The 23,033-nt window shown below is 52.0% G+C and overlaps 1 protein-coding gene across 2 annotated transcripts in view; it reads right to left on the bottom strand.

The window, feature by feature from the left end:
* Nucleotides 1-23,033, bottom strand: part of ERGIC1 (endoplasmic reticulum-golgi intermediate compartment 1) — a 109,799-nt gene that overhangs the window by 29,438 nt on the left and 57,328 nt on the right. For both annotated transcript variants that reach the window (XR_014241670.1, XM_082381117.1), the window contains exons 3-5: nucleotides 18,233-18,305; nucleotides 7,785-7,879; nucleotides 3,784-3,908 (exon numbers count right to left, since the gene is read on the bottom strand). Coding sequence is in view for 1 of the 2 variants with exons in the window: in XM_082381117.1 (XP_082237243.1) it covers nucleotides 3,784-3,908; nucleotides 7,785-7,879; nucleotides 18,233-18,305 (293 nt within the window). In the remaining variant the exon portion in view is untranslated. The remainder of the gene's footprint in view (nucleotides 1-3,783; nucleotides 3,909-7,784; nucleotides 7,880-18,232; nucleotides 18,306-23,033) is intronic.

The following is a 23,033-nucleotide window of genomic DNA, read 5'->3' as shown; positions in this document are numbered from 1 at the left end:
CACCCCGTCCTTGCAGGACCAGCCCTCCTCTTTGATTCATGTTCTCTTTCAGATTCTGGGGCCCGCTCAGTCCTGGTTTCCTCCTACCTATCTGGCTGCTCCTTCTATCCTTCCTCCCCACTTCTAAACACCGGCACACATCAGAAATCGGTCCTCAAACTGCATCCTTATCAAGACCTTAGGTTCTTACATTTTTGGTGCCACGGACCCGTTGCCAGTCTGCCGACACCTATGTTTTAAATGCTTTAAAAGTTTCGAATGCATAAAACACATAGGATCACAGAGGAAAGAAATGATGTTTTAAACAGTAATTAAAACAGATCAAACATTTGCACATGCCTCTTTAATAATGCAGCAAATAATAAGACCTGATCGTGGGTCAACAAATTGCTGTAATTTCAAAACAGCAATGAATGTAAACAGCAGCTCAGAATGATCTGTGACAATTTTAATGTGATATACATATCAGCAATTTCTATTGGTGACAAGGTCAAGGGTGCTGCTAATGCTACTATGGTTCATTGCCTACATTCAGCATAGAAGAGAACGCTAAATTGGAGTTAGAGCTTCGTAAGAATAAACATGTCATTTTTTTCCCCATCCAGGTTCACAGACTCTTTGAATTTGATCTGCATTCCCTGGGGCGTCTGTGGACCCCAGGTTTAGGACGTTCTACACCTCTCCCTAGGTAATCTAGCTTAGACCAATGATCCTCAAACATGAGTGGCATCAGGATCCCCTGGGGGGCTTGTTACAACACAGATTCAGTAGATCCAAAGTGGGGCCTGAGAATCTGCATTCTTAACAGGTTCCAGGTGACGCTGATACTGCTGGTTTGGGGGCCTCACTTTGTTTGTTTGTTTTTATTGAAGTATAGTGGATTTACAACGTTGTGTTCATCTCTGCTGTACAGCAAAGTGATTCAGTTATACACATATATACATTCTTTTAAAAATATTCTTTTCCATTATGGTTTATCACAGATATTGAATATAGTTAGTTCCCTGTGCTATACAGTAGGGCCTTGTTGTTTATCCATTCTATATATAATAGTTTGCATCTGCTAACCCCAAACTCCCAATCCATCCCTTCCCCACCCTCCCTCCCCCTTGATTACCACAAGTCTGCTCTCATTTGTGTCATATTTTAGATTCCACATATAAGTGATATAGTATGGTATTGGTCTTTGTCTGTCTGACTTACTTTACTTAGTATAATAATCATTTAGGTCCATCCATGTTGCTGCAATCTGAGGGCCCCACTTTGAGTAGCACTGATGTAGGCCTATGAAGGCCAACATCATCTGTTTACCGATGACTCCTACATTTACATCTCCAGCCCAGAGCTCTCTCTTGCACTCCACAAGCACCCCCTCAACTTCCAATTTAACATCTCTAATGGGAATCCTGAATGAAATGTGTCCAAAACTGACGGACCGAGTCCCAGCCCCACCTCGCACAGAATCCATGCTTTCCCAAGCTTCCATATTTAGAAAATGGGACTGCCTGGTTGTCAAGACAAAAACCTAAGAGGTTTCTCTGATTCCACTCTTGTCCTCACCACCCACAACCAATTGATCAGTAAGTCTTGTTGACTCCACCTCCCTAATCTGCACCCTTCTCTCCAATGCCACTGCCACAAGCACTGTCTGTGACCTCTGCTCTTGGTCCTGTCCAGTCTCTCCCCAAACAGATGACACAGTGATCTTTCTAAAGGTTTGCTGTCCAGGAGAACTCTCCCTGATGATGGAAATGTTTCTTATCTGTGCTAACACGGCAGCCACTAGCCACATGTGGCCACGGAGTGCCTGCAGTGTGGCTAGTGAGACTGGGGGCCTGAATTTTACTTAATTTTAATCAACTTAAACGGAGCTGGTGGCTACTGTATTGATAGTGAGGTTATAAAGCATAAATCCGACTGCATTGCTTCCCTGCTTAAAACCTTCAAATGGCTACCATCACAAGCACCATAAATCCTAATCACGGGGCACAGCGAAGACCCTGTGTGGTAGCTAATCAGCAAAGAGAGTCCCCACGAACCACACCTCCCAGCACCCGCACCCTTGGCTGGTCCCCCCCTCCCCCATGGAACCTGGGCAGGCACCTGATTCCTGTTAAGCCATAAAGTTTGGCAGAAGTGATAGTGTCTGCTTTAGCTCTTAAGGAGCCCTGAGCTGTCATGGAAGAAAACCACATGGAGAGACCACATGGAGACAGAGAGACAGGTCCAGGTGTCCCAGGCATCTGGGCCAAGGCTCACAGCCATCCAGCGGGGACTGCAGGAAGGAGGGCATACTGTCTAACGGGGTCATTAGCTCCAGATTGTTGTTTCCAGTGAAACTCGGGTCCAGTGCGGCTAGAGCCTCTGACTTTTAAAAGCTAGAAATCTGGACTCCCGGTCTTTTGATATTGACTCTGATGGATCTGAATACTGTATGGGGCAAATGTAACTGGTTTTTGGGTTGTGTGTGGCCAGTGAGTTTGCAACCTCTCAATGAGATGGCAGGGATTAGAGGAAGGGCATCTGAGCAGAGGCTACAGGAGGGCAGGCAGAAGCCAGCGGCTCAGCCTGGCTGGGATTGGGAAGGGGAGTTGTGGGACATGGGGATAGCTGTGCAACCTTGGCCGAGATACTTAACCTCTCTGGGTCTCAGGTTCCTCATCTGTAAAATGGTGCCACCTCACAGGCTGTTGAGAGGCTCCACTGTGATAACACATAAAAAGAGCCGAGAAGGGACTTCCCTGTTGGTCCAGTGGTTAAGACTCCGTGCTTCCAATGCAGGGGGCCTGGGTTCGATCCCTGGTCAGGGAACTGGATCCCGCATGCCACAACTAAGAGCCCGCGTGCAGCAACTAAAGATCCCACATGCCACAACAAAGATCCTGTGTGCAGCAATGAAGATGCCGTGCGCTGCAATTAAGACCCGGCACAACCAAATAAATAAATAAATCTTATAGAAAAAAGAGCCGAGAAGAGTTCTGGCTGCTGCCGGGATTCCCCAGCTCTCCCAAATGCACCGCGCTCACACCTTTAACTTAGAATCTGAAGTTCCTGGTTCTAGCGACAAAACAACAGCAATACCTGAATGGTCCTTTGGAGCTGACCAGGTACTTTCAAACCTATCCACTCTCACTCCTCCCCTGCTTCATTCCTCATCACAGCACTTACCACCCACTGAAATGCTTTCCAGTTTGCACACTGTCTGCCTCGCTCCACTAGAACGGAAGCCCCGCCAGCGCAAGAACGCTGCCCACCTAGTCCAGGCATTGCCCAGAGCCAGTAACCCACCCTGGAACACAGCAGGTGTTCCATAAAAGTGTTCTGAATGAATGAATGTGTGCTCATTTAATCATCACATACACTTTGTAAAGTAGAAGGTACCATATTATTATATCATCACATCCTCAGCCTAAAGGTGTGAAAACTGAGGTTAAGACAGGTCTAGTGACCTGGAGGGCATTGCTTGGCCAAGACGGGGTAGGGCTAGGACGCACACTCGGGCTCAGGGCTGCCAATTCTACCGTCTTCTCACCACCCACTCCTTCTGCGTTGGGGAGAGAAGTAGCTCCTTCCTGAACCAGACAGCTGGGGCTCCAAACCCACCCCCGCCCCAGATTCTCAGCAGGAACTGCCAGGTGCCTGGATGCTGGCCCTCAGCTTGCCAGGGCTCTGGACACGGGGGAGGGCAAGTGGGCACACAGCTCCACCATCCAGTTTCCAGGGAGGAAGGGGACCACGGGGATGGGGAGCAAGGTGAGAGGGGACCAGGCAGGGTCTCTGTACCTTGTTGATGCTGAACTGCCCCTCGAAGCGGCAGCCCACCCCATTGTTCAGCGGGATCCTCATCGAGTTGTCAATGTGCCCCACTTCGTGCCTGCCCATCTCATCCTGGATGTCGAGCCCGACCACTGCAGGAGGCAAGGAGAGAAGAGTCACAAACATCCAGAAAAACGGGACCAGTCCCCTCCTCTCGGGACCCCTCATTCATCCACTTCATGGACAGGCAGGGCCCCCGGCCATCCAGGAGCTCACAGTCTAGGGTCCAGAGCCACAGAGAAAGGGGTCAGCCAGCAGAGGAGGAGGAGAAAGTGATGGCTGGACCGAGAGCGAGCGAGCATTCCTGTCCCCTGCCACTGCCACTGCCGGCTGGAAAGAGTCAGGGAAGGCAGTAGCTGAGTGGGCCAGGGATGGAGGACTGCAGGCTGCAGGGGTGCAGAGCCTGCTGGCCATGAGGCTCTGCAGGGAGGCAGCAGAGGGTCAGGCTTAGGACGTGGTCTGAATCCCGGCCCTGCCTTTTACCAGCTTGCAACCTTGGCTGAGGCACTTAACCTCTCGATGCCTTGGTTTCCTTCTCTGTAAATGGCGGGGGTGGGGGGAGGGAGTGAGGAGTGGGCGGGGATAACAATTAAAGCTTCCTTGGAGAATCACCAGGATCAGATAAGTAATATGTGTCGAAAAGGCTTAGAACGGGGCCTGATGCTCAGTAGGTGGCAAGTACATAATAAATGTCAGCACTTACTACATCTCAGACAGTCTCTGGGTTCCCTGGGCGTCATTCAGGCTCAGGCAGTCATTCATTCACATCTTCCTTTACCCAGTGCCCGCTCCTCCAGGCCCTGCCCTCCAGGAGTGTGGGCACTTTTCTGGGTTCCTCAGTGCACTAAGGGGTCTGGCGTCCTGGTCCTGACTCCAATGTGACTCTCCATCACCTACTGTGACTCAGCTTCCTAATCTGCAAAATGGGCAGGCCCAAGCCAACTGTATTCCCTGAGATGGTCCAAGAGGCAAGCGAGGATCCCTGGAAACTATGGAAATGCAGAGATTTCCCTGATCGGAGCGCTAGAAAGCAGGTTGCGATACAGAGAAAGAGCAGCTGGAAGCAATTTTCAGTGAGCTGACTGTAAAAGGGAAAAATGGGAAGAACCCAGTATTCCTCAATGGGCATGGAAGTATGCGAGGGCCCATCCATACAAGGGAGTGCGATGCGCCGCTAAAAATGATGCTTCCGGGTCTGTCATACGTGGGAAATGCTGATGTCGTAATGTTCGGATTAAAAGAAATGCAAGCAGGTCCCCGTTTGACTCAGCAGTTCCACCCACGGGGAGCCCGTCCTCCAGACGCACACGCGTCCAGACGTGTGCACGAGGCTCTGAGCAACCTTATTTGAAAGTGTGACGACTGGAAGCAACCCAACTGCCTGTCAACGGGGCACTGGTCAATGGCACAGCCCCCTCCGGAATGCTGTGCAGTGGGTACAAGGAATGAGCCAAACCCATATGTGGGGAGGGGCAGTGTGAGCTCTGGGGCTGTCTGGGCTGTCCTGTCTGTCCTATCCTGTGGTTCCTGGCTCTGCCCCTACGCTGTGGCACCTCGAGCAAGTCACCTAACCTTTTTGTGCCTCAGTTGCTTGTTCTATCCTAGGCTTGCGAGGATGAAAAAAATTAAAACAGAACTTACTATGGGCTAGACACTCTTGCAAGTGCCTTTTCCATAAGAAGGCACCATCTGAACATCCCTGTGGGGAAGATAATATTATCAGACCCATCCTATACTGGGGGACGCTGACGCACAGAGAGGTTAAGTAACTTGCCTGAGATCTCACAGCTAAGAAACAATGGCGCCTGGGTTGAAACCCATAGAGTCTGGATCCAGAGCCCACACCCTTTGGCCACTCTGCTAGAACACCTCTCATCTTAAGGCACAAACACAGCCAAAGGATTCAGGACAGGGTCTGCCCCCGAGTAAGAGCTGAATAAATGGCAGCTGTGGTTATTATTTTACTAATATTATGAGTAATATAAGAACAGCTCCATGATATAAATGGAAAAAACAAGAAATCCCAGAAAGGTTCCCTGTAGTTGGGTCCCAATTACGTAAAAAGAAAAAAAAAAAAAAAAAAACACACCAAACATGACATATGTTTGCAGACAGACAGACAGACAGAGATACACAGGGGTGAGTGAAGGGGTCCCAACTGCTAACAGGGGCTTCCTCTGCGGTGGTCGGCATGTGGGAAGCACGTACTTCTTTTACTTTTTTCTTTATATATTTCTGTATTTTGAACATGTATCTTTTTTAAAAATAAAACAATGTATCCCTGTATTAGTTGTTTACCAGAAAAAGATTATTTTTAAAAGCAGGATATGAGATTGCACAGGCAGCATGATCTCAGCCATGTTTAGAAATGCAGGGAACGGAAGGCCAGCGGGATGGAACGGCATCAAATGTCAACTGATGTTGTCAGCGGGGGTGGAATTATGGGCGACTTCTCTCTCTGCTGCTCTGGATTTTCCAAAGGTATAATAGTGAGCATGCGTTTTCTTTTTCCTATAATAAAAATTTGAAGTTCTTTGAAAGAAAAGCCAAAGTGCGGGGCTCTAGTGGGAGCCGCTGGGGTGGGCAGGGCCCGGTGGATTAGCACAGCCGGCAGCTTCAGGTCGCCCACCCCTCCTGGGCCACCGCCTGGAGCTGGGACCGAGCCTGGAACCACATCCTTTCCTGCCCCTGCCCCCCGGGTCCCAGTCCTCTGGCCTCAGAATTTCCTTGCTCCAGAGACACAACCAACTCCTGAATGAGAAGCTGCCAGACAAATTATTTCTCTGAGAGAAAGAGAAAAAATAAAAATAAAACCAACCCATTTCAACAGGTTCCCTGGCTCGGGGCCCATGGCGCATTCAAAACTGTGATGTAATTCTCACCAAAAGCAATAACAGAGCTGAATCTCTCCCCATCTGTGCCACAGACCCGCCCAATGTTCTGCCTTTCAGGAGGAAGGAAGGGAGTAGAAGGAGGAGAAGGGTCTGCATGGGGTCCGTGCCAGGCTGGGGCAGAGGGACAGCTGGAAACCCAGTCTACTCATTAACAAATCTAGGAACCAGCTCATTAGATCCTCCCAACAACCTCAAGCAAGAGATGGCACTACGCCCATTTCACAGTTGAGGAAACTGAGGCTCAGAGGGGTCACCTTAGCCAGGGTCACACAGTTTTAGTAAACAAAGGAGCCAGAATCTGACTCCAAACCAGACTCCCAGTGGGTTCTGTTTTACACAGGTAATTCATTCTCCTGGTTGAAACACATAAAGTAAAACAAAACAAAACACACAGACACACAATGGAGTGTGAAGTCAAAAAGGATGTTTGCCACGGCTGCTAACAGCTCAGAGCTGCATCCTTCTCCTGGTGACCGCTCTTGGCTGGTTGGAGGTCCCCTTGCCTTGGGATGCTTGGGAGGTTCCACGGCCCCCACCCATCCCCACACACCACCCTGTACCCATCAGCCGAGGGTATGGATACTAACAGCCCAGCCCCCTTGCTACCAGGCGAGACAGACTACGACGTCATTCACACGCCATGGCTCCCCGTGGGATCAGGCCGCAATTAGACGTCAGCTGAACACACACCTCTGTCTGTCTTCTCACCACCCTCATGCCCTTACAGGTTCCTCCTGGGAGCGCTCTCTCAATAAACCACTTGCAGAAAATCTAGGTTTTACTTCTTGGGAGCTTGATCTCAGAGACACTGCCCGTCCCCGCCCCCGCCAACATGGCTACTCTCCAGAGGTAAACCGTTGGCAGTGTCTTGTGTTTTTTTATTCCAAAAAAACATCCAAGTGCGTGCACATTTGATTACGTCCTGCCCCACAAAAGTGGGGAGAGTTTCCTGCTGCCCGTTGTTTGCAGCTTGCCATCCACTTAACTTGTCCTGGTTGTCTCGCCATTTCTGCACACACAGCACTGTCTAGAGGAAGTGTCTTGCCGGAGCAGAGAGCTGCTGGGAATACTCACATTCACAGTGCAAATTGGGTAGACTGATGTTCAGGCTGACGTCAATTTTGCCCCCGCTGTCCTTGTCCGGGTCATCGACGTACAACTCGTTCACACTGAAGGAGACAAGTACAGAAGCCTTGTTGAGATGGGGACACCCATCCCGGCTGCAGGGGACAGCCAGGGACACTTCACTTGGTGACCACTGCTCAGACAACCCAGACTTCCATCTGGGGGAAGCCTGGACCTGCTCAAGCACAGGGGGAGCAGGGCTCCCATCTCCGTGGCGCTCTCCAAATGCGGGCCTTACCCCTTAGAAGGAGGGCAGAAGGACTGGACGGGACGGCGGCAAGAGCACGGAGTCAGACGGATTCATTTTCCAATCGTGACTCTGCCACTTTTCTATGGAACTCAGGCAGATAACTTCACCTCTGTGAACCCTTCTGTTAAATGGGGATACCACCACCCACTGTTAATGGCGTGTTCTGAACACTTACATGAGAATTGAGACCGTTCTAGGGATCAGGACCAGGTACCAACAGGCCCACGGTTCCTGACTCCCTCCTCTCTTGAGCTCCCCCCACTCAATCCCCCACCCTCCCAACCCCCCAGCCGGCTGTGAAGTCGAGGATTCTCTGGGTACTCATCCTCACCCAGGCTCTCACAAAGCTCTAGACACAGCTAGACGAATACATGTATTACTTTCCTGTGGCTGCTGGAATGAATTATCACAAAGTTAATGGCTTAAGACAATACACATTTATTCTCTTATACTTCTGGAGGTCCGAAGTCTGAGATGGGTCTGCAGGGCTGTACTCCTGGGGAGAATCAGTTTTCTTGCCCTTTTCAGCGTCTAGAGGCCTCGGCTCATAGCCCCTTCCTCCATCTTCCAAGCCAGCCGCAGGGCATCTTCTCTCCTCTCTGACCTCCTAACTCCCTCCTGTAAGGACTCCTGTGATTCCATCCTGCCCACCTGGATAACCCAGGATCATCCCCCATCTCAAGACCCTTGACATAATCACATTTGTAAAGTTCCCTTTACCATGTAAGGTAACATACCTGCAGCTCTCAGGGACAGGGACGTGGGCATCTAGGTGGGGCGGGGGAGGCACGATGTGGGCAGGTGGCTCCACGGGCAGCTAGGCCACCTTGCTGTTGGGGACAATGGCACCGCACTGGGATCTGTTAGCAACATGCTAAGTATTCAACAAATACTTTTTGAGCACTTACTACCTGTCAGGCGCTACAGACAGCGAGGAACCAGACAGACACGGTCTCTGCCTTCATTGAGCTTAGAGAGACCACTCAGCTCCTAAACAAACACCTTATCCCAACTTTGATGGAAAGCTGTGGGGTGCCGTGGGAGGGACTCACGGGGTGATGGACCCCTGGGGAGAGTGGGCTGGGAAGCCGCCTCTGACGGGAGTTGAGGTCTGAAGGATGAGTAGGCTGTCCTGGCAAAGAGGGAGGGAGAGTCGTCGGGACAGCACTGCAGAGGTCTGGAAGCGGGAAGGGCATGGGTCGTTGGGGTAACTGGACCAAGGTCACCATGGCTGCAGCACAGAGCCAAGGGAAGTGGGTGCGATGCAGTCGGAGAAGGGGTGGGGGCCAGGTTAGGTGGGCCAGAGGCCATCAGACTGGATCCTAAGCACAGCAGCATGGTGAGGCTGGCACTTTGATAGGATCCCTCTGGAGGCTTAGGACCAACCAGAGGGCCCTGTGCACTAGGGAGACCTGGGAAGCTGCTGCAGTGGTACAGGTCAGAGATGGTGGTCTGGACCCAGAGTGGTGGGGATGGAGAGGAGGGAGGGATGCAGGTATGGTGTACGGAGCAGCCAGGACTCGCTGACGGACAGGGCACAGGGGCGGGTCGAGGGAGGCATGCAAGTAGACGGCCACGTTTCTTTCTGGAACCATTCACTGGGCTGGGGGCCTCTGGAAGAGGAGCAGGATCATTGGGGAGGGAAAGGTACCGAGTTCCATACGGCCGTGCCGAGCTCAAGGTCGCCGAGGAGCCGCTGAGTGGACACCAGATGGCTGTGGCTGAAGCTCACTTCTGATTCCCAGGTAAACTCCCCACGGGGAGAGGGCACCGATTCTCAAGGCCAGCCTAATGGGCAGCTACGGGGCAGTGCTTGAGGTGGCCGGGCTGTGGTTATTTTAAACATGAATCAGGCCCCGTGGGTCCTGTCCACAGGCTGTAAAATAAAGGACTGTCAGCTCTAAACAACTGGTCTCTAAGAGAGCCTTGTAAATGGCCACTTCTTTGGGAAAGAATGAGTCAGGCCAGGGCAAGGGCACTTCATTTTTACTAAGATCCTGTCTTTGTGCCCCTGGCTCCTAGTGTGATACAGCTGATGCTCAATTAACAAGAAAAGGTAGGCTCAAAAAGATACCTGGGGCTTCCCTGGTGGCGCAGTGGTTGAGAGTCTGCCTGCCAGTGCAGGGGACATGGGTTCGAGCCCTGGTCTGGGAGGATCCCACATGCCGCGGAGCAACTGGGCCCGTGCGCCACAACTACTGAGCCTGCGTGTCTGGAGCCTGTGCTCCGCAACGGGAGAGGCCGCGACAGTGAGAGGCCCGCGCACCGCGATGAAGAGTGGCCCCCGCTTGCCGCAACTAGAGAAAGCCCTCGCAGAGGAACGAAGACCCAACACAGCCATAAATAAACAAATAAATAAATAAATTTAAAAATACACCATTATGTTTAAAAAAAAAAAAAAAAGATACCTGGAGCTTGTTTCCTCGTGGGGTCACAAGGATGTTTCCAGAGACAAGAGAGCAACAGACTCGGCTTAGCCTTCAGATCGCTGGGCCTCCAGGCCATTAAGCCAGGAAAGGCCCCAATCAGGCCTATATGCATTCATCTTATCCCTTCTGCTCCTGTGAAATGTCCTGATCCCTATTTTATTTATTTATTTATCTTGGCTGTGCCACGCGGCATGCGGGATCTTAGTTCCCTGACCAGGGATCAAACCCGTGCCCCCTGCACTGGAAGCATGGAGTCCTAACCACTGGACCACCAGGGAATTCCACTGATCCCCATTTTAGATCCAGGAAACTGAGGCTCAGAGAAGGTGAGTCCCATCCCCAAGGTCACACAGCAAGAGCTGGCCAAGATGGAACCCCAACTCAGGTCTGCCTTCCACCAGGCTCTCCAGGGCTCACGCTGCCTCCCCTCCCTCTCGTTCTCAGCATCCAGGGTCAAAGGAGAAATTGAGCGGGGCCCTTGCCCTCTGAGGCCACAGGGTGTGAGAGAAGAGACAGGGGCCTGGGCTTGGCAGGCTCATAGCATTGGCCCACGTCAGAGATCAGGAAGAACAAATGAGCCAGTGGCAGAGGAGCGATGGGGACCACAGGAGGTTATGCTGGAGGAAAATCAACTTCTTCACAGCCAAATGCTCTTTCTTAAGCCTTCAGTGCCCAATTTCTACCCCTGCCTTAATTCGCAGCTCTGTAGGGTTGCTGAGTAATGAGATCACTGGGTGATTAACAGAACATCACGGAGAGAGAGCCCCCAGTTTCCCTTCCCAGCTGAGTGAGACTCTTCCTTGAAGCTACTCACCTTTCCTACCTGGGAGGCTGGGCCCCTGCACGTCACTGAGGGATTGTGGGATGATGTCATCCCCTGGCAATCCTCTGGAGGTGACCTCAACACAGAGTGAGGTGAATCCCAGGTGTGGCACCAAGGTGAGCTCACCCTCGAGGCCCCAGGAGGCCTCTCCCAGCCCACGGAACCCGGGCTCCCAGGGGCTGAAGTGCCGCCCCAGAGAAAGGGGCCGAAGTGCTGCGGAGGAGATGGAAAACTCACTGGCCTGCAGAGCTTGGGGCCAGTCTGGTTACGTAAGGCCAGGACTGGCTGCTCCCAGGCACCTTCTGGACGGGCTCCGGGCTGCAGGATAAACACGGTTCAATCACCTGTGCCGCCCGCCCCATGAGGTCAATACAGCTGCCTTCCACGTCCAAGGAAAATGTTCCAGGGCCCCTGGCCTCCTGCCACCCCATGCCAGCGCTGCAGGCCTGCCCTCAGCACCACTCGCGGGAGCCTGCCAAGGCTAGTTAACGTTATTGGCTGAACTGATTTTAAAAGGCAAACAGAGGTTAGAAATCAGCCCACCTGGAGGGAAAATCAATGCTTTCTGTGGATTCACCACTGCTGTTTGGGGGCTCTTGTGGGCCTGACTCCTCCTGTCACCAGCATGGGTGATGAGAACCCGTGGGGCAGTGGCAGACAGATGTGGGCTCACCTCTTGGCTCTGCCACTTGGAAGCTGGGGGACCTGGGACTAGTTGCTTCGCCTCTCTGAGCCTCGGTTTCCCCAACTGTAAAACTGGGAAAGCTTTCTATTAAGTCTGAAGATAGGAAAGATCAATCTATGGTAATAAAAGTCAGAACAGTGGTGGTGGTGGTTCCTGACTTGGGAGGGGGCTCCAGGAAACCTCCCAGGAGGTGGAGACGTGTTGTCTTGACGGGGCGATGGTGACACGGGTGTGAACACAGGCAAGCATTCACCAAGCTTCACCTTTAACATTCGTGCACTTTGCCGTTTGTACATCATACACATACCTCACGAGAAAGAAGGAAAGGAAAAAAGGAAAGGGGGGAGGAAGAAAAGGAGAAAAAGAGGGCTAATGGTTCTCGCTACTTCACAGGGCTGTGTGAGGACTTGGCAGTAAAGCTGCAGGCTGTCCCGGGGCCAGGGGTGTGCACGTTATCATTTGTGTCTGAGGGCCTAGCACAGAGCACAGGCCCCTCTGGGTAAAAAGAATAAGGCGGCGTGTTGGATTTCCATGCTCTCTCAGGGTTCAAATCCTAGCTCTGCTACCCACCGGCTGGCTGACCTTCTACAAGGGGCTTTGCCTTCTTCACCAGCCTCAATTTCCCCAGATGTGAAATAGGGACAACCATAGACATAATCTTAGAAAAGAGCATGTGCCCAATGAATGCTCACTACTTTTATTGTTATTATGAACATCACAATGTTTACTGAGTTGATAATCACAGGCACAGAGACAGGATCTACCTCACAGCACTGTGGTGAGGATTAAACATGTGTGCAAGGCCCCTGGTATATTCTAAGGCCCACGCAAAAGCTTGCCTTGCTTAGAACTAATCCAAGATGTCCCGGTTCTGAGCACCCAGCTGGAGCCAGGCACTATGCTGGGGCCTTTCACATATATCAGTACTATCTCATTTAAACAGCAAGCCAGCGTTTAATAGGAGTTACTGTTCTCTTTTCACAAGGATGAAACTGGGCTCAGAGGAAGGTAGAGAAAAGATTGACTAAGATCACACAGCCAGGAAGAGGAAGAGGCAGAGGCAGGATTGGACACTGGAGCCACTGATGCCCAGAGCCATGTTTTTTCCACCACATTCCACTGGGTGGGGCAGGATCAATGAAAGACCGAGAGGCAGGTGGTCCCCAAGCAGACCTGTGATGCAGGGGCCACCATCTTTCTGATAATCTGCAGATGCCCACCCTACCCCACCCATGGCCCAAGTACCTACAGGACAGGAGAGGTGCTAAGGGCTCCACTCCCTTTGTGTCCCTCAAGCCTCCCTCTGTCATCTCTACCCACCACACCTCAGGAGCTGCAGCATCTGCCTCCTTCCCACCCGCAGCCCTGCCCCGGACGAGGGCTCCCTGAGCGGTAGCAGAGAGCTCGTGCTTACAACCTCTGTTTGGGGGGTGGGGCACATTCCAGGTGGGGGACGCCACACTGCGTCAGACTGCATGGGGGTCAGTAAGCAGTGGCCATGTAGGGAGAGAGGAAGAAAGGGACCAGGGAGGTTTGGGTGGGGGGAGAGTAGGTGGAATGTAACGGAGGGCCTTGAAATTCTAGGCTGAGGCGTGAGTCCAATGACATCTACAGAAAACAATTTTATTTGCTTTTAGAAGAGCACTTGAATACTTCGGATTCCTGCCCAAAGTCGCTGACCTCCATGCTTAATAATTTGATCTAATGGAAACTTACCCAGCAGTGAGGCTCGCAGTAAAGGGCTTGGGGTGGGAGTGGGAGGGCAGGGATGAGGTTATGCAAGCAAGCTCTCCGGGACCTTGAGTTTTAAATCTAGACCGTTCCAGGTGTAAGTAAGTGTACCTATTACCTACCAGGCAGATGTCCCCAAAGCATCTCTTTACAGCCACCTAGTCCTGCCCCCCCCCTTTCTCCAAAGCCATCACCCTGGGACCCTCAGCCCCTCTGCCTTGGGTCATCGCCCAGCCCCCTCACCAGGCCTTGGCCTCCAGGGTCACCCCGCCCCAAACCCATCTTTGCAAGAGGTGATCTTTCCGAGGCACGAACCCCATCCCATCACTCTATGCTCAGAAGCCTTCAGGCCTCCCATTGCTCCTCCACGTGATGACCATGGCTCTCTACCCGGCCCTGGCTCACAATCCAGGCCTCAGAGAGGGTAAGCTGGGCTCCTAGGGAGCCGTCGAGCTCCTCCTCCTGGCTAAGTTACTGGCCTACCCACTCTGGGCCTGCTACTAGAGCGTGTGAGGACACAGTTCAAGGTAACGTCCAAGTTCCAACTCGGTGGGCAATGGCTTCCTGCCTGTGAGGCCACCTCCCCCGAGAAGGGCGCATCCAAGTCTCCCAGTGAACTATTCTGACCAAAAAGCAGCAGCTGCCATGTCCGTGGGGCTCCAAAATGCTCTGGGCAGAAAAGGACGGGATATGGGGATCTGGGTACCAATTCTATGCTTTAGCATCAGACAGGCCTGGGTGTTTTTTTTTTTTTTTTTTCCCTCCTGGCCACTCCACACAGCATGTGGGATCTTAGTTCCCTGACCAGGGATCGAACCTGTGCCCCATGCAGTGGAAGTGCAGAGTCCTAACCACTGGACCGCCAGGGAAGCCCCAGGCCTGGGTTTGACTCTCGCGCTAACCACTTACCAACTGCACTGTGGTTTTAGCTTCCTGGTGCCTCAGTTTCCCCAGCTATAAAGTGAGACTAATGTCAACAGTAGTACTTGGCTCAAGGGGTTTTGTGACCTTTAAATAAGATGAGCATTGTAAAGTGCTAGCTTAGGTGGCTGGCATGTGGTTGCCTATTATAAATCACAACTGAAAAGTCTGAGTTGTATTAAGCTATAAATGATCAATGGAGAGTTCCAGTTACTACGTTTTCTTGTTATAAATCCTCATCAGGTTGATAATTAAGAGCAGCCGGAGCCTGGGCAGTCACAGGCTGGAATGTTCTGTGGCCACGTTCTCTGAGGAGCCAGACGCCGCTCCCCTACAGACACAGAGCCTCAGAGCACCCTGGGGGGGCCACTTTCCCAAGGATGATTAATGTCCAGGTTGAAGTCCAATCACCCGAACAGGTTTCCCCTCCCCGCCGGGCCGGGCCAGAATAGCCTCTTATGTCACTGATAACCACAGGCCAGCGTTAGAGCAATGTTGATCCAACCAGAGGTGACCTCATTTCCTTGGGTTACAATCTCATGGCGGGGGTGGGGAGGCCAACCCACTGTGGTCACAAAACTGCCAGGGAGGGCCAGCCACCCAGAAAAGGAAAAGAAGTGTGACCTGCGGTCCTTCCCAGATCAGCAGGGCTTCCCGGGGGTCGGAGAAGCTTCTGATAGAGGAAGGACCCCAAGGTGCAATCCTCTGTCCTCTGGATTTTCCTGTGGAGCCCTCGCCCGCGAGGACTCCCTTTGGGCAATTCTTGCACCTTGGTCACAAGGCCGCAGAGAGAAAGGAGGCATTAGGGTCACCGCATCATCATGGATGGAGCCTCTGGCCCGGACAGGTCTCTCTTCTCACCCTCACTGCTCTGCCTCTCCCCAGCCCTCTCACTGCCGGTGGGGAAGTGCTTATTAGCCCAGGGCCAGACACAAGGCAAACACTGAATGAACGGCCCCTCGTGTTTTGATTCCCCTCATCTTTCTTCCTCCCCGGGGATGTGGTGGGACCAGCATGTTCAGAATGCCCCCAGGAGCCGGGAAGAGGAAGTCCTGGAGAGGGAAAGGGGACAGAGCAGTGGGAACACACTGTGCTCTTGAGAAAGAAGTGAGTCCTGCCCTGGTAAATGGAGTGGGCTGTCCGGGCTTGCTCAAGTGCCCTGCACGCAGCAGCGGGGCTCCTGCTGCTGCAGTCACCAGCTCTGACGTCCAAATTTACCTGTTGGGGTGTTGCCAAGGCACTCTGCCTCATTATGGGCTAAGCTGACGATCGGCTGAATGAATTGCCTCTCAGAATGTCAGCTGGAGGTGAGGGAGGCCCCTTCTTAACTCAAGGCGGGGAGACAAAAAAATTAACACTCACAGAGTACTCATCACATGACAGGTGCTGAGTGGCCTTACAACCTTTTTCCTGTTAGACAGGGAAGAAATATGAAATGAATAAATGCCTGAAGGGATATGGATCTTAAAGTATATCAGGCACTATGTTAAGCACCTTTCAAGGTCAATAATCTTGTTAAAGCCTCACAAAATATCCCATACCTTCTCTATCTCCTACCCTGCTTTGTTTTTTCTTCAGAGCCCTTATCACTAATTGATACATTCCGTTGTGTTTGCTTGTGGACCATCTGTGTCCACCGCCTGCATTTTTGGCTTCTGTGAGCATGGAGTCACACGGTAGTAAATCGGACAGACCTGATGCCTGACTTCTGAGGGCTCAGGACCAAGGATGAGCACCATTAATCCATGGCAGTGTACAGAGCCTGGCCTGACTCGGGTCCACCTGCTCCGTATTCTACTCTCGCTGCTTGCTCACTTTGCTCTAGCCACACCAGCTCTCTGTCTTCACATACACCAGGTAATCCCTGCCTCAGGGCCTTTGCACTTGCTAGTGTCCCTGCCTGGAATAGGTAAAGCCTTGCACCTGGCACCTGGGATACGGTCAGGGCTCCCTCCTTGTTGCTGTCACCTGGGTACCGCTTCTCACCTGGCTCAGAACATGAGAGGCCTGCACAGAAGCCCCCCTCCCAGGGAATGGGGTGTGACCTGGAGAGACCAGCAGGTGCCTGGCACACAGTAGGTCCTTCATAATGCCAGCAGGTCTCAATTTCTGGCTGCTCTCCCTGCTTCCACCTCCAAATCATGATGGGATGACCCGTGAAATATCCAGTGGCCCAAAGGTGCACACTTGACTGGGACAGAGTCCAGGGGGAACAAAGCTCCTTGTCTGACCCCTGCCTGGTCAAGGAGTTATGTCTTGGGAAGCAGACAAGCTTCCCCAGACCTGGAAGGAAGCCTTGCCTCTGATGTACCCTCCCTTGTTTGGCCAGAAATACTGGGACCCAGAGAGGTTTGGCAACTTGCCACCTGTCACAGAGCAGGTGGTAACTGAGCAAGGACCTGGCCCTGGATCTCCCAAGGCCTTGTCCAGTGCTCTTTCCAACACTCCATGAGGCTCCTGGGGCTTTGGTGCCATCAGAGTTAAAAACAGGATCAGAGAGAGACGGAAGACAAACTCTCCCACATCAGAAGAGGGCGGGAAGCTATATTCAGAAACGAGTTGGGGTGGGGGAGGGGGCGGGGGGCAAGACAGTGGACAAGTCCCCTCACCTCTCTGAGCCTCAGTTTCCTCATCTATAAAGAGGGGACAACTACCTCCCAGGGCTGTTTGAGGATTAAGGCGGTAATGGTTACAGAGCAACAAGGACCATCTTGGGCTGAGCAGCTATGTTTTCAGTTTCCTATTGTCTTGTGGCTGACAGGAAACCAAGAAATTCCATGAGTGAAAAAGAAAATTCCAGTGTTGGACAGGGGAGTGGGTGGCCAGAGCCCAGCCCCGTGATGACTTTCTGGGTTATAAACATGGAAATGCAGAGGCTTGGAAGCCAGAGGTGAAGGCAGGAAGCTTCTGGGTCTAATTCATCTCAGAGGGGCATCTGATGAGGCTGTGACTGAATAATTCCAATGGCATTCGGTGTTACACAGGCCCCAGAGCATTTACTTGGTTATCTGAACTACAGATGATTCTAGGAACTGGGGATGGATTCACAGTGCGTCAACCCGCTGCCAGGAAGCCCATGCTGACTCCTCACCCAGTGTGGGCCTAGAACAGGGAAGGGGGCTTGGTTGAGGGGGCCAGGCTCCGATGTCAGAACCCCGCCCCCTCCACCGCCTCGGGTAGAAAGCTGCCCCCATTTTTCTCTGACTTCTTCCAGCTTTAACATCAAACGACCCTGTGATGACTCAGAGGGAAAAAAGCCCACTGGCCAAACACAGGGACGGCAAACATGAGCAAATGATTTCTGTTCATCTGCGGACCCGGGAGGTGCCTCCCTGACCCCAGAAGGGAACCAAAGTTTTCTCTTCAGCTTTAACAAAGCAATGTTGGTTTTCGCTCTGGCTTTAAAAACCTTTTAAGAAACAGAGGAGTGACTGATGCCACAGGCTTGGAAACAGGAGGTAGAAGGTTCGGAGGTTTCTCTCCGAGAAGCCCCTCTCTCTTCTCACCTGGGGTCCCCAGAAGCTCTGGAATGCCTCACCAGTGGGCGATGTAACTTACATTTCTGTCGTTATGAATCCGGTGAGCTCCGAGAGGAAGAGGAAGAGGATGAAGAGGCAGCAGCAGATAGAGACTGGAAGAAACAACACAGACACCCAGTTAAGGGTGGTGGGCACTGATGGAGGGAAGCCAGCCCCCCGACCCTGCCCTCAGAGAAAAGTTGCTTACAGGGAGGGGGACAGAGGCCCACAGACCCTCCCCAAAGCCCCTTCTTACTCTTGGCCTCAATGTGAAGCAGCCCCACTGTCAGAAAGGTAGACCACCTTTGGAACTGATCTGACCCTCCCGTGTGGACCTCCCCACCCCACCCCCATGCCCCCAAATAGGCAGATCCTCCAAGGGGCCAGCCCGCCTTCCCTCCATAACAGCATTCTCATGCAGAAGTCAGTCAGAAAATAAGGGCTGCAAATCGGTGGCCCACAGATGTGTTCTGTTTGGCTCGACTGATGCATATTTTAAAATTTGGAGTTGACATTGAACAATCCAGAGATTTCACATAAAAGTCCAGATTTCTGGCTGCTCCAGAACACTCAAGCCCTTGTTCCCACAGGGACTCTGAGCTCACCAGTTTGTTACAGGCCCCACTATCCCCTCCTGCCACCCAGATTCCAAGGCTGAGGCAGAGTGTCGGTTGCCCTCCATCACCACCTGCTGTGGTCCCATCAACATTGTGCCCATGTCCCTAGCAGAGGCGAGAACATGAGGATACTCAGTGCTGTGCTTCAAAAGAAGGGACAGCTCTCTGTGGGAGTGAAGAGTTGGGGTCCTACAAGTCTGAAATGCAGAGAGAGCAGAATGGAGCTCCAGGGTCGGCCCACATCACTTGGATTTATCTCGCCTGCCTGGCCCTTGATGAGGTTGGATTTTGTGACCCTGGACTCGCTCCTTGGGTCAGGACATAACGAGTGCCCCAGGGGCTGGCCCTCAACTCATCTCCAGATACTCCCCCTACATCTAACCACCCAGCGACCTCGAGCCACGTGCTGTTTCCCAAATATGCTATGGCTCCTGTCTGGAATGTCCTTCTCCATCTTCCCTCCTCCTCCTTGGTCATCCTCTCTGCCTGGTGAACTCCTACTCATCCTTGCAGGTTGAGGCCCAACTCAAATGTCCCTTCTGGTGAGAAGCTCCCCCAACCCTCAGAGGTTGAGCTGGTCACTCTTTCCTCTGTGTTCCCTGCCTCTATCTGAACACCTTCCAAATGTTATCTGTGGCTCTCCCTTTCACTAGAGTGATAGATACCCTGGAAGGCAAAAACTCCACAGCTCCAGTGCTTGGCCTGGGGCTGGGCACACAGGAGGTAATAATAGGTTTCGTATAAGGCAGGGAGCCAGCCCCCAGAATACAGAATAAGGGCTGAGTGTGCCTCATCTGGGTTTATCATAGAGGCATGTCGTGGGCAATGGCTCACACAGTGTGGTCCCACTACTCACATGCTGTGTGTCCCTGGGTAAATTAACTTAACCTCTCTCTGCCTCAGTTTCCGCATCTGTAAAATGGCACCAGTAGTAGCACTTGCCTTATGGGGCTGCTTGAGAATTTCCACAACACAGAAACTGGACTTGAAATAACGCCTGGCAGGTAATAATGGCTCAAGCATTAGCTCATTATTAGGATTTTCATCAGGGAGACCTTGGAGGGTGTGGTGATTTGGGGAAGGTGATTTGGCCAGTGGGTTGACCCTCAGTTTCCCGCAAAGAAAAGTTCCCAGTACCACCTGCTGATTCGGCCACATTCTTGAGAGTCTGTACCTGGTTGGCTGAGCCGTCCTGACTGATGCTGAAACCAGGTTATTTGTCATCATCACCATCATTATTATTATCATCATCTATCTATGGCAAAATATACAGTCAAAGATACGTTCTGGGCTCCCCTGGTGGCAGAGTGGTTAAGAATCCGCCTGCCAACGCAGGGGACACGGGTTCGAGCCCTGGTCTGGGAAGATCCCACATGCTGTGGAGCAACTAAGCCCGCACGCCACAACTACTGAAGCCCGCACGCCTAGAGCCCATGCTCCGCAACAAGAGAAGCCATTGCAGTGAGAAGCCTGCGCACCACAACGAAGAGTAGCCCCCGCTCACTGCAACTAGAGAAAGCCCATGTGCAGCAACAAAGACCCAACTCAGCCAAAAATAAATAAAATAAATAAATAAAATAAATAAATTTATTTAAAAAAAAAAACATTCTGAGGCAAGAAGGCAGAGAACAAGTGTTTGTGGGGCACCTACCACATGCCCTGCTTTGGGAGTGTTAACAGATACCTGTCACGTCACACTCCCGTGTGAAAGAGGGTATGAGTCCGTGTGAGGGTGTAGAAATGGAGGCTCAGAAAGAGGAAGAGAGTGGCCCAGGGACACACTGGGTGGCAGGTGGGGGGGGGGGTGGGGAGGGCAGGAACCTGAGCGGTCTAGAGCCAATGCCCTAAGAAAAGGAACCCCGAGATCTCAGACTCCAAGTGAAGGGCGGGACAGGGACATCCCCAGAGTCCCCACCAAGCCTCCAAAACCACACCCAGACATGGGGCATACTAGAATGACTCCCCAGTTCTTCCAAACTTTGAAAAAGCTGTACAGGGCAGAGTTTAAGGGTTTTACTTTTTTTTGGAAGAAGTAATACATGCAAGTGATAAGAAAAATCATCAAGCTGTATAAAAAGGCAAACTGTGTGAGTCTCTTTCTCACTCCCGACCCACAGCCCCCTGCTCAGAGGTACCACCCTTACAGCCTGTGTCCTGCCATGGGTATATGAGTTTTTCATCTAATCAAATAGCATAATGTACACATGCTTTCTCTCTTTTTTTAAAATTTAATTTTATTTATTTTTTTTGGCTACGTTGGGTCTTCGTGGCTGCGCATGGGCTTCTCACTCCAGTGGCTTCTCTTGTTGTGGAGCACGGGCTCTAGGCGCACGGGCTTCAGTAGTTGCGGCACGTGGGCTCAGTATTTGCGGTGCGTGGGCTCTAGGGCATGCGGGCTTCGGTAGTTGTGGCTCACAGGCTCCGTAGTTGTGGCTCGCGGGCTCCATAGTTGTGGCTCGCGGGCTCTAGAGCGCAGGCTCAGTAGTTGTGGCGCACGGGCTCAGTCGCTCCGCGGCATGTGGGATCTTCCTGGACCAGGGATCGAACCCGTGTCCCCTGCATTGGCAGGCGGATTCTTAACCACCATGCCACTAGGGAAGTCCCTGTACACATGCTTTCAATCGTGCTTTGCTCACTCAGCAATCTATGTCTAAGCAGGTCCCACATCAGTTTATACAGAGTGGCCATGTGGCTTGTTTGTTTTCATGGCATAGAAATTAATTTCAAATGTCTTCTCCAGCTGCTGAACAAATCCACTGCAGAAGACCAGCTGGCAATCCAAATTTCCCAGGCTCACATCCTTCCCCTTCTCACCTGCAAACTGCAGCTGTGATGCCTCCTGATAAAGAATCCCGCCAGGTGGGCAAAGCACCCTTCTCACTTGAAATCTCACACCTTTTCTGACCCATGTTTCAGAGCCATTTTCACCCTTCCCACCCCACCTTCAAGCCCCAGCAACCCACAGGTTGCTGTAATGATGAACAGGCCCAAACTCGGGAGGTGTTTTTGAAGGTCAATGCTGACTTAGGCCAATCCAGGTTTTCTAGCTGCCTTCCTTGCTCCAAGCCTGCAAATGGGCCCCAAACTTCTGACTCTATGCAGATCAGTGTTTTTGAAGGTCAATGCTGACTTAGGCCAATCCAGGTTTTCTAGCTGCCTTCCTTGCTCCAAGCCTGCAATCAGGCCCCAAACTTCTGACTCTATGCAGATCAGAGGTGGGGGGATAGGGATGGGAAGGCCTCCTTCTGAAACCTGCCTGCGTTGTCCCAGGCTTGGACCTAGCAGCTGGATAAGTGCAGAGTCTGCTCAGCTGAATCCGAGTATCCAGCAGCCCATGCTGTGTGTCTGCTTCCCCTACCTGGTCCCCAGACTGGAAAGACAGAGACAATGTCTCAGCACCCCTGGGGCCTCAGGGTCTAGCATAGTGCCTGGCTCAGAGGAGGTATGAAATAAATATTTGTTGAGTGAGTGAATGAATGAATAAAAAAACATGAAGGCAGGTAGGAAGTATTTCCACCAGAAAGGCCTTATGATACTGAAGAGTTTTTCAATCCATGTTTGGGCAAGATGCTCAGGCTCTGTGACTCCAGACTTCTTCTGAAAGTGACTCAGGCACTGGACAGTAGGAATGTGACGCCAGGAGGATGCTCGCTAGTGGGAGATCCGGTGCAGCCAGCCAAGGGGACACCGGACCCAAGACCCAGACACCAGCAAGTCAAGGAATCTGTGTAAGGCCACACGAGCACTTCAGTGGAGAAGGCAAAATTCAAACCTCGACCCGTGAGTCTCCAGTGCCCTTGCTGGTTCCTTCACTTATTAATAGTGCTTACCATGACGTCATGAAATGGTGTGTTTCTGCATCTGCCTGCCTGCTCAGCCATGCACTCTTCAAGGACAAAGACCGAAACCCATTCATCAATTTGGTCCCAGGACGTGGCACACGACCTGGCCCCAGACCTGGCTGATAAATATTTGTTCACTAAATGGTAGCTAAGGGCTGGCTTCCCGTGCTCACGCCTTTCCTCTTGTGCAAGGGAACTTGCCCTCTCACACACTGTGCTTGAGACTACAAATCAAACCACGTCCCCGGAGGGCCACTTGGCAGTACCTTCTGCATTTCACAAATGCACATGCCCTCTGACCTGGTAATTCCTCTTCTAGGAAAGTTACCTTACAGAAATAACCATACAAGGATACAAAAACATATGGACAAGGATGTCTATA

The sequence above is a fragment of the Balaenoptera borealis genome, assembly GCF_965194805.1.
Source record: "Balaenoptera borealis genome assembly, chromosome: 2".
Taxonomy (NCBI): domain Eukaryota; kingdom Metazoa; phylum Chordata; class Mammalia; order Artiodactyla; family Balaenopteridae; genus Balaenoptera; species Balaenoptera borealis.
This window is presented reverse-complemented; position numbering and strand designations above follow the sequence as displayed.